Raw genomic sequence first — 11,983 nt, 5'->3', positions numbered from 1 at the left:
ATAAATAATGTGGATGGAAACAAAATAGTTAAAGAGGTCAATGTACAAATGAGCTCACAATCTAAGAGTGCAAAATTCAAAAAAATACCTGAAAGAATTCAAATGTTCAATCTCTTTACTGTAATTATCTCTGTATAAATTCAAACCCTTCTAACAGATGAATGCATGAAAACAGAGGGGATAAAAATATAATTATTACATTTAACAATAAAACATTGAGTACAAATAGGAAAGGTAAAGAAATGTCTTTAAAAAAACTAGAGGATTCAGGTGTATTCATTGTCAAAGAGACAAATATTATACGTATCCATTAATATGGTCTTAATAAAAAATGTTTAGAAAAAGAAAAACATTTATATTGGTGCCTACACCTTGAGAGGTGCATTTTTTCAAAACTGTATTAAATTAAAAAAAATTCTGGCTACAAATTATGTTTTTTTGTGTTGGAAGCATTGGTGTAGAAAGCAGCAGAATGGGGGCTGGGGAGGGAGGGGGATGAATCCACCCACAAAATAAAATTGGAGGGTGAGAGGGGTAAGATATCCCCATGTCATGGTGGCGTAGATTTCAAATCGTATGTTTTACTGTTTGAAAAAAAGATGAAAAAATAAATGTATTTTAAAAAGGAGTTGGTTATCATCGCCCCATGAGCCTTTAAACAATAACATTTTAAAATATCAGCAGAAAGAAGTTTATTGAATTTTTATTTATTTTTTGTGAGAAATTGCATATTTACGTATATTAAAAGGTGAGGGCAGGTAGCTTAAATTGGTCTATTTCCCATTGTACTAATATGCTACCTTGTTACAGTGTATCACAATTTGTGAATGGGAATATATTTGAACAAGAATAGGTTTTTGGAGCTTTCTGTATCTAATCCTCGCTCAACATACACACACTCCTGCATATTGCACAAATCTAGATCAATCAATCGCTCAATCACCCTGAATACTTGTACAATGCATCTTGCTCTCCAGTTAATTGCTCCAACAGAATGTTATGCACGATACGGGAAAGACAAACAAGGCAAGGGGGATAAAGCGAAGGCAGCATGGAACTCTCCTTCATACATCTAGCGGTGATCTTAGACCTTTTTGGCTGTGCGGAATATTGAAAGAACTCGCACATTCTTACTCTGTTATTGATCGGGTAAACAAAACAGCTTCAGATTGCAGATCATTTGTTTCATAAGGTCTCCTGGTCCTATCAAACTAAAAGCCAAGCACAAAAACTTTTTTCTTTCCCCTTATTTTAGTAACGTATACATTGCCGAACACTTTTATTCAGGGTTTTGTTTTTTTTATCAACTATTTTACCAGGCAGGGTAGCATTGCGATTTCCCCTATTCTCACATGTCTGCTAGTCAAAATGATTAATGAAATGTGGAACTGTTACTATATATGCTAATATTTCTAACAGATGTATGTGTTAAGTGATATAGTTGTACAGCAATACAATATGGATAGATAGATAGACAGACAGATAGACAGACAGATCCCAAATAGTGCCAGCGTGCTTATATTGGATTTATTGAATGCACTTCAGTTTAAGTTATACTCATGTAGCACTGGCACTATTTAAGTAGTAGATATGTGTGTCTACTACATATGTTTTGTCTTGTTTAAGACCCACCAATATTGGGATACTGTGAAGTTGTGGTGGGTTTAACACGATATGGCCATATGACGTAAATGAATCCCCCTATTTGTTTGGTAAGATAGGTGATTTTAAGTAGCCTTCTAAAATTTAAAACTGCATTTTTAAGCGCGCATTGTCCCTTAAGCTGTACTTTGGCTACCTTTTGGTTTTTACGACAGCACCACTACTGAGAAGAAATCATGTTCTGCGTGTGCTACCAATTCCCCTTTTTTCTAGATATAAAGAGAGAGAACATTTTCTTACTGAATTACTGAAAACTGTAGCCATGGGACTAGGCAAGATAAAAAGTCATTTGAGCCTAACAGGAACAGCCAAAATGTGATACATTATTTAGGAATGATTGCAGAAAAATAACCAGCAGTGGGTAGAGACTTGGATCCCACAGCAGCTGTGAGTCTCTACGTACAAATCAGGATGGTTTCCATACTCTAGACAGGAGCTGTGTATTTTGGCAAACATACATATTTACAATTATCTTTATCTTATTATCGTTACCCAGCGAACTATGATGCCTATATAACAGTTTACATTAAACCTCAATTTAAAATGCGATTAACTAGTGGACACAGTTAATATGACAATATTTGTGTCCTTTTAATTGCTGTTCTAACAGAAAAAGCTGCATAATTGGATTACATCACCAGTATATACAAAGCATGTTTGGCTATATCATATATAATTAAAGGGACACTGCAGGCAGAAATTTACTAACATGTATAATGTAGAACAGCTTAGATTTAGCATTCCAAACTTTTGATGTATGCTATTAGATACTGTTTATTTCAGTTTGCTTCTTTTCTACACTCTGAAGAAATGCCAGTTTGCTAGAAGAGATTTAAAGCTATATTTTAAACATAGTTACTGCTAAAGGGAAGCCTTGGCTTTTTAGTATTGTTCTCCACAGTTGGTGGAGGGGGCAGATGGAAATTAGAGTTTTGTTTTTTTTAATTTAAAGGCAAGGAGCTGCTTCTTAATCTAGCTGCCTCCTATGTTATACTAGTATTGTACCACTTAGGGGGAGTTGGTGATTGGGCCCGAAAACACAGCCAGGAAGGGTTGCTGGGGAACAGAACCGAAAACTGTTGATTTAGAGCAGTGCTCCTCAACCCTCTCCTCAAGGCACACCTAACAGTCCAGGATTTAGGAATTACCCAGGTGTGTCTAAGGTGATTTAGAGGATAGGGCATAACATAGAAAAGGCTAAAATATCTCTACTTTCTGTCAGTGTAGGGACAGTGGTGTATTTAGGATTTGTGCTGCCCCAGGCATTATAAAACTCGGAACTCCTCAATACAGATTTGCTGTTTAAGACCAACACGCACTTTTTTGACTGACAGACACACAACTTCACTAATACATGCACTGGCGGATACTCACTAACGTACACACACTCACAGACCACTTATTTGACACACTCTGACAGACACACACATTCACTGACAGCTACACACTCCCTGACAGACACACACACATACTCACTGACCACACACATTCACTGACAGACATACCCACACTCACCAACAGACACATACACCTTCACTAACAGAAACACTGTAACTGACACACACACACAGATAAAAATTTTCTCATACACTCACTAATTATTATTTTTTTTTTAAATTTAAGTCCGCCCTGGTGGGTGCTGGGAAGCTCCTGGTGGGGCTTCTGTGGGTGCTGAGGCGATCCTGGTGGGTGCTGGAGAGCTCCTGTTGGGGCTTCTGTGTGTGCTAAAGGGATCCTGGTGGGTGCTGGGGAGCTCCTGGTGGGGCTTCTGTGGGTGCTGAGGGGATCCTGGTGGGTGCTGGGGGGATCCTGTGGGAACTGCTGGGGGGAGCCTGGGGACTGATGGGCAGGCGGTCCATGGTAAGCAGTGAGGGAGCTGTAATTATCTTGCTCAGCTCCCTCGCATGCCACGGAGTGATACAGAGAGTTGAAGTTATGTAATATTCCGGCTCCCGGCATCACAGGAGAGGTGGCGCAGGAGGGAGCTGACCAAGAAGAGCTCAGAGCTCAATGCTCCCTCTCGCGCCCGGTTAAAATATGAGCAGCAGAGTGCCTCGGGGGAGCCCTAAGGTGGCCATCGGCCAGCTCTTGGGCCACCCCATAACAGGAGGCATGCCAGGGCGCTTGGAGGTGGCGTTTTGCGCCGCCCCCTGAAAAGTGCTGCCCAAGGCAAATGCCTTGCTAGCCTTGCGAGAAATACAACCCTGTGTAGGGTTGTAGGGTTTTTCTTTGTGCTCATACCCCAGGTGTTTCTGGACCCTATCAACACCCCTGATTTCAACTGATGTCAGCTTTAATGATTAGGTTTAAAGTAATCTATAGTCAGGATAAAATGATGTGTATACATTTAAAGTATTATTCTCTTAACATAACAGTGATATAGAGTAGGCATCAGTCTATTATAATGACTGAGGTATATGATGCATAAACTTAAAGAAACACTTCAAGAACCATAACCCCTTCAGCAAGCTATGGTGTCTTAGGGTGCTACAAATTCCCTGGCATCCTTTGAATTCTTAGTTGGGCCTTTTTCTGTCTGAGACACAAGCTCCTACTAGGAATGACAAGGGTTAGCTTATTGGCTGAGAATGTCAGCTGATCAATATTAACCAATGTGCTGAGCCCTGCACTGCCAGGCTCAGCTCAGACAGAAAGATCCCCCTGCACAAGAGGCAAGAAGTGTCACCTGGAGAAGTCAATCCATTTTAAAATAGTTTAAATTAATGCATTGGAGTGGGAAAGTGGGCGGGCAACCTTAGCATCACACCCACTACAGCACACTGTAGTGCTTATAGTGCTTGGAGCGTACCTTTAAAGCTGGCCTGTTATAGACTAGAGCACTAGGGATTTGTATTGCATATACTACCTGGTAACATAAATTGTGCTTGTGAGCATATATGATATGTCTTATTCACTGTAGACTAATACATTATATCTATACACTAAGCTAACCAAATTAATTAGTAAAGATTAATGTTTGTGTGGGTTGTTTTTTTTTGTTTTTAACGATTAGCTTAAACCTCTGTTTTGGTCCATATACAAAAAATATACTTGTGATTACACCACCTTCATATAGCAACAGTGATGGACATTGTAATAGTATACATTTGTGTGCTCACATCAGAGACCCATGTTCACAGAAAATCATTTAACTGGTACAATGGCTTGTGACTTTTCTGTTACAATGTATAGGTAGATGTAGTATACATTTTCCCTGAGGTATGCAATGTAATCTATGCATTTCTTAAAAATTAAAACATTAATACTTGTGACAAGAATGCACTTCAGAATACTGCTTACTATGAATAATAATGCTCTGGTCGACAGTAACAATTAAATGCTGCAACAAAAGGGTTAAAACGTGCAATATTTCACTAGGATCTAATTACACCATAGAAAGCCATAAAGTCTAATTACTCAAACAGTGGAGTAGGCCTGAGCTTATTGTGGTCTGTTGCCATAACTACCAACAAGAAAATCATCCTGAAAGTAAACACAGACTGAACATATCCATTATAGGGGGAAAAAAACACGTTACATTATCTGGAGGAAATGCGTGTGGGTCATAACACCTCCATTAGAGGAGAGGATTTTTGTAAAAACAGAACTGAAAAACAACACTGGCACATGAAGGTGATCCGACTCACATCTGTAAGGGTTATTCATTACTTTGTGAATTGTCAGGAAGTAAAATGTAGTGTCACGTTTTAAGCCTCGACGGATGAATTTTATTAAAATTCTCTAAGTAAGCAATGTTTTGATTTTGGCTTTTTTTAGCCTAAAAAAAAAATCACTTTGGGTTTACCTTAAATCCCTGACATTTCATTTCACACGTTAGTGAATAATCACGTATGTCTTTACTGATTAAAACATTTCTGATCGCACATATGGGATGTTTATACAATAACCACAGTTGATAGCTAACGTTTAGATATCTAATGTAATGGGTCGTGCCTGCACGCTAGGCAGATAGGCAGTTGCGCATGTGCTGGCAAGCCCCCGTCAGGGTTGTCCTATGTCCTGAGTGCTGCTGAAGCAATCTCACGTAGGCAAAAAAAGCCCAGAGTGCATTTTGTGCAGGTCAAGCACGTACTTTTGGGGACATGCTCGGACTGCTGTTATTGGGGACCTTTCTCTGATGTTTTGAAGCGCTACAAAGAATTGGACACCAGAGGAAAAACCTAAGAGAGAGGGGCACAGGACTTAAGATTGAGACTGTCCCATTGAATATTGGACAGTTTGGTGGTTTGAGAGCGCACGAGAGCACAAGTGATGATTGCAATTTTGCAAAAGTGATTAAGTTAGCATGTGTCAGGGGAGATCCTCCAATTAGTGGTGTCCATATAACCGTCTCATTTTCTGTGCAGTAACTCTGACCATGTCAGTTTACATTTTTGATTATTGCTCTCCAGGGAAGTACCTCATTCTTTGTGTAGCAATACTCACACTGAGTCATTAATGTTGCTACTTAAAAATAAAAAGTTTTGCAATAATCCAGTCTTCCAAAAATATATGGCAAGGATTGCACTCATACTGATTAGCATATGTTAACCCCCCAAGGACCAGAGGCTTGGCAAATCCCATTATAACATGAAATGCCTTCCGTGTGCTTTGTTGCTGAGGGATAAATAGAGTGCTGCTGAAATAGCAAAAATAAATAAAAAATTAAATAATCAATATCATCGGGAAAATAATGAAATATAATTTAAAAAAGCTCATTTTCAGAAGACATACATAAAACTGCATATGACAGATAAAAATAAAACATTTTGCCTGTATGCAAAGCCTTCCACTACATACAAGTAAGCACTCCTGCTTTTTCAGGTTCAAACCAAATAACATTTTTAATAGCAGCATAAACAGTAAAATGAATACTTTCCACCAATTATGCAGCTTTATTTTAAGATAATCTAGATTTTGAGACGTTATTGAAATTTACAAGTGATACGTACATTTGTGTGTTTGTTAGTGTGCCAGGCATGTGTGAGCAATTTTAGGTCAACCTGCCTTTGAAGAAATTCATTGGGCTGCTGTATGTTTGTATCATCATCACTATCATCATCTACCATAGTACGCTGCTTTGAACAAATGTATTACCTACCTACTTACCTACAGCTATTGGGAATCATTGTGAATTTTTGATGTAGCAGCATGTTGTTAAAGAAGTTTATAATGATAATATATAGGGATATATTTGTACATTTTATAGAATGTTTCTTTTTTAAATCTTTTCAACATTAAATTATCTTATGCATTACTCTAGGAGGGGTTGTGTCTCTTTATTTAACCTTTTCTTCATTAGCTCGTTTCCCTGCAATAAAGGGCTGGGCTGGAAAGAGGTGCATTTATATACAAAGCATTAATATGCCCAGAACAGCATCTCCACACCCCCTGCAAAAACATTCTACAAAATGTAAAACTAGAAGTAATTGTATATAATTATAGGTGGAAGGTCAGCTATCTATAGTAGAAAAGCTGATGTGTGATCTGTAGAAGATGTGGCTACTATTATATCATGCCTAATATATATGTCTAAGCTGAATTGGTAGGATGCAATTTTTAAAAATGGCACATTTGTTGACTGTTGGTAAAAAAAAAAAGAAAAAAAAAAAAAGAAAATGGCATGTTAGAGTAATTTCTTTGTGTGTACCTTTCCAGGTTTGTAGATGGCATTGAGACAGACTGTAGCTCACCCAGCACTCAGACCTTTGACTTCTGCACAAAGCAGTTGACCCAGGAGAGCACGTATGGAAGTTCTAATTCGGGTAGGTGAACATCTGATTATGTCTTCTGGAAATCGGAATCAAGATGTGCAAAACAGGACACTGCAACATTTCCACTATATCCAGAAGCAATATGGTTTTCATAGACATTTTCTGGAAATATTACAGATTTGCCATATTTAGATATCATTGTTCTTCTAATAAAATAAAGGGGGGAAGGTGGGATGAAGAATGTTATTGCACCTGAATAGAAGCAATTACCCACAAAATACTTTGTTTTAAAGAAAATTAATTAATTAAAACCCACACATATACTATATTTCAAATTATTTTACCAGATTTAAACGTACACTATGCAGCGTTGTGTTGATTATGGAAAAGGGGGCATAGGGATTACTAGCTTGAATAAAGGAGGAAAAATAATTGAGAACTTGTTTATATTGGAAGAGTTATTAGTGGAAGTAGTGGGAGGTGGGAGAAGCTTGAGTATTGTGCCATCTTCTGGAGACCTTGCCTTCTGAAAAATAAACACTCTAAAATTCAGTCAAAGGTTATAAGACTGTTATATTATGTATTAAAAAATGGTGGAATCCTTAAATACTTACAGTTTTTAGCAGTTTAGGACATACAAACCTAAAATATCTGCACCAGGGTTATTCACTAATCCAGAAATGTTTGAGCATTCACCAGAAAATTGTCCATATTATCCATACGGGTAAGCAGCTGAGTTGGAGAATTTTGAGTTGAATTCAGTGATTTGCTACATATATTCCCCCTATATCTTACAGTAACACAGGGGTCAATCTCGAAGTATGACACAAGAACAGAGTGTTCTGAGATATATGTTTTAATGGAACAAGTAATCTGGTAGTTTCAGCTCTCTCCAACTTTTATCTTACAACTCTACCCAGAAATACACCTTTTTTTTCCTATTATTTCAACAGAAAACTCAGAGACGAGGAAAAGCATTGTGAAACTGAATCAGGAGGTGAGCTCTTTCATATAAACTCTTTCAATTTTGCATGCTTTCCATGGGGAACTCTCTTTATATCACTTGTAAACTCTAAAAATCTATAACTTGACAGATTTCCCCCATAGGCCTCAATTTAATTATATCTGTTGAATATAGTCAGTTATAGACTTTCTCAGACAATTTTTTAATAATTTTTTTTTTTAATGCTAGCTGAAATTCAAGTTGCCACACTTGATAAACATGTTTAAAATAAAACCAGCTTAAATGTGCATTGAGAGCATTTATCTGCATTTGTTTAATGACTAACTCTTTTGGTCATTAAACAAGAAATTCATTATGATTCCCATATTATTATAAATTAGGTTTACCTTTACCTTCCTTAAGTCCTCATCCATAATGCCTTATAGTGTGGCAATATTCACAAGCTAATCTTAAAAGCCAACCAATCCATATTTTGCTGAACTTGCATAGTGCAGGAAAGTACTTATTATGGCTTTTCCTACCTCGCAAGCTCATTCTTCATGGGGCCCACCATGGATACAAGCAGATTGATTTTGTCTGAACACATTTTTTTTTACCACTTTTTGTGAATAAAGAAATTGTGAATTTCTCTTAGGGTACTGTATTTGCAACTAAAAATAAATAATAAATTAAAAGATCTACAAAATACCCAGCCAAGAACATACTGGCTAGATGTCGGTCATAATCATAATGGATCCCGAGCATAGAGTCCCAGGCTTTGCTATTACGTAGTGTATATGTTTTCTTGTCTTCTTTAATAGTTCTAAAAGTTCTTGGTTTAAAACTACTATTTACGTTTATTTTTAATTTTTAGATGACCATCCTATCGCAACAAGTCACACAACTGAGCAAGGATCTAAGTGAAATGTTACAGCTCTTAAGACCAGTGTTGATAACCCAGGCTTATATCCCATCCCCGTCCGCTGGTCTCCTCACCCCAACTCTCAACAACACCTTTAGTAACAGCAGTGGCTTCTGCAGTGGGACACAATCCCAAGGAATTCTGCCCAGCCTTAATGGATCAGCTTGCCCTGGCCAGGGAAATGTGGACGTAGCACAGACTACTACATCTTGGATGGATGCCTTTCCCCCATCTACTCAAGCTATCCAAGCTGAAAATACTACAAGAAAGAACGTCCACCCTGCTCTTTCCCTTGACTCATTTCTCAGACATTCATGTCCTCATCACAGGCAGCACAGAGGTTGTGGCTCTCTGAGTATGAACCAAACATTGTCCCCATGTCATAGTCACCTTCCACAAAAACAAATGAATCATGTAAGCCAGGTAACCCATAGCAATTCATCACCAGTGATGGCTCCTCACCCACCGCCAAGCCGTCAGAATGAGACAAACCGTTCAAGTCCTAGTTTCCTATCCAGCAGAGCATTATCGAATCCCCAAGACTCTGACCCTATTAAGGACAGAGTAGCTGACCTCCTGGGACTGATGTCAAGAGACTACAAAGAGACATCTCCCGCTGCTCTGGAACTGGTCCGTAGTTCATCTGGGGACTCACAGGGTGACATAATCAGATTTATAGACGATGAAGGAACCAATGTTTAGGTTGGAATGTTGGTGAAGCCAAAGCACTGGCTGCACAATGTTTACCAAAGTGGAGCACTCCAAGGCTGGACCAAACTGTGACAAAATTCAAGCCTAATGACAACAGAATGTCTAACTACTGCTGAATTTTAATTCTTACTGCCACTTTACTGCTAAAAGAGCAATGGGAAACCCAAACTAGGCCCATATTTCATTTCTTTCCTGAATACATTTGTTTGCATTGAACAATCTCTGGTGTGAAGGCATTATCTGGATTTTAGCAAAACATCCAAGCATTTTATCAATTCAACCTTTTAGCACAAGTTAAAATTAAGAAGTGATATGGGTTTTTTAGGTCAATGAAACGGTAAAATTGGTAGCAGAAGACGCCAAGCTTAATAAGTCTAATGACGCAGGCCAGATGCAGTGTGTAAAATGGTTAACAGGATCAAAGGGTATTGCTGTGTGTTTGCAGAAGATTATATGCGCATGGAACTTTTTAATAAAATGTTTCTTTTAGCATGATTTTAATATTAACAACTACTAAGGAAAAGTGACAGAGTTGAGCCAAAAAAGTGAAAAAAAAAATGTAAAGTTCCTGGATGATTTAATTTTTTTGAGTAAAACAAAAAAGGAGCTTATTTTTCTACATTTGCTACTTGAAGGTTTTTACCAAACTTGTCTGTTTTCAAAGCAAAACTGTTTATCTAAACCTTTTGCTGTCAGAGGGACTAGAGACCGAAAGACTCAGGACCATCTGATAGGGAAAAGGAGGGATGTGTTATCAATTTAAAGGTGCATGCTGTGTAACACATGGATAATTCTCTGAGAGGAATATTCCTGGGAAACTGGAAGAATCTATTTATTTTGCTTTAATAAAGATATTGTATTTGAAAAAAAAAAATGAACACCTGTATTACTTGCCTGGACTGCAAAGTTGCAGCTTGTTAGCTAATAAGCATATTTTATGGAATGGTAAGATGTAAAAGTTTTTATTCTGTTTTCCCTGCAATGTCATCTAGTATAGTGTTATACAAAACATACCACATAAGGTTTTTAACCAGTAATGCAGTAAGGAGCACATGGTGGCATCCATCAGACGTTGGAAGAGATGCGAAGGCACAAAGAGGATTGGAAGAGTGACCGAGGAAGCCTGACACCTCAGACTGCCAACAGCATTAGAGAGAGAGCACCAACTGGAGCCCAGAGAAGCCATCCCCATGTACCCAAAAAGAAAGGAAACTCAAGGCTAAGATATATACATTATTACTTATCAGTCAGTGTGTTTGTGTCAGTGTGTATGTGTATCTGTGTGTGTCAGTGTCTAAATGTGTTGGTGTACCTTTACTTGCATGTGTCAATGTGTGTATTTGTGTATGTCAGTGTGTGTATGTATGTGTGTGTGTCATCTATGCATTCAAACATCAACACTTCTTACAGGAACAAGCCTGCATTCAAACATCATCACTGCACACAAATACACCTCTGCAAACAAATATGTCCCTGCCCTGAAACATCAACACTGCACACAAATATGCATGTATATTCAAACCTCAACACTTCACACAAATACACACCTGCATTTAAGCACAAACATTAAAGGCATGCACAACCCTGCATTCAAACACCATTATTACAAACAAACATGCACACTACACACAAACACACAACTGCATTCAAATGCCAAAACTGCAAAGAATACACCATTGCATTCAAAAGTCAATTGTACACACAAACACAACCCTGCATTCAAATGACAGCACCACACACAAACGACAGCACCACACACAAATACACCACTGTCACACCACAAATGGCAACAGTACTTACAAACATTAAACTGCATTCAATTGTCAACACTACACACAAATACTCCCCTTTATTCACACTTGCATACTCAATGCATTTAAAAACACCTACACAGCTCACAAATACAACCATGAAAGAATGGGCAAATGGAAAATCCCCAGCTAGCAAAGCATCATGAGACATTGTAGGATACTTGAGGAGCTACCTTTTATAGCAGAACCAGTGTCACCCATGTATTCACAAACAAAATAC

At 38.1% G+C, this 11,983-nt stretch overlaps 1 protein-coding gene across 1 annotated transcript in view; it reads left to right on the top strand.

Moving 5' to 3' along the window:
* Positions 1-10,767, top strand: part of LOC134571554 (potassium voltage-gated channel subfamily H member 8-like) — a 428,010-nt gene extending 417,243 nt beyond the window's left edge. The window contains exons 13-15 of the mRNA XM_063429898.1: positions 7,321-7,427; positions 8,330-8,373; positions 9,194-10,767. Of these exons, the coding sequence (XP_063285968.1) occupies positions 7,321-7,427; positions 8,330-8,373; positions 9,194-9,943 (901 nt within the window). The 3' untranslated portion in view covers positions 9,944-10,767. The remainder of the gene's footprint in view (positions 1-7,320; positions 7,428-8,329; positions 8,374-9,193) is intronic.
* Positions 10,768-11,983: the final 1,216 nt, after the last annotated feature.

The sequence above is a fragment of the Pelobates fuscus genome, chromosome 8 (genome assembly GCF_036172605.1).
Source record: "Pelobates fuscus isolate aPelFus1 chromosome 8, aPelFus1.pri, whole genome shotgun sequence".
In the NCBI taxonomy this organism is placed as follows: domain Eukaryota; kingdom Metazoa; phylum Chordata; class Amphibia; order Anura; family Pelobatidae; genus Pelobates; species Pelobates fuscus.
Note: the sequence above shows the minus strand (reverse complement) of the source record. Positions and strands in the feature narration are given on the sequence as shown.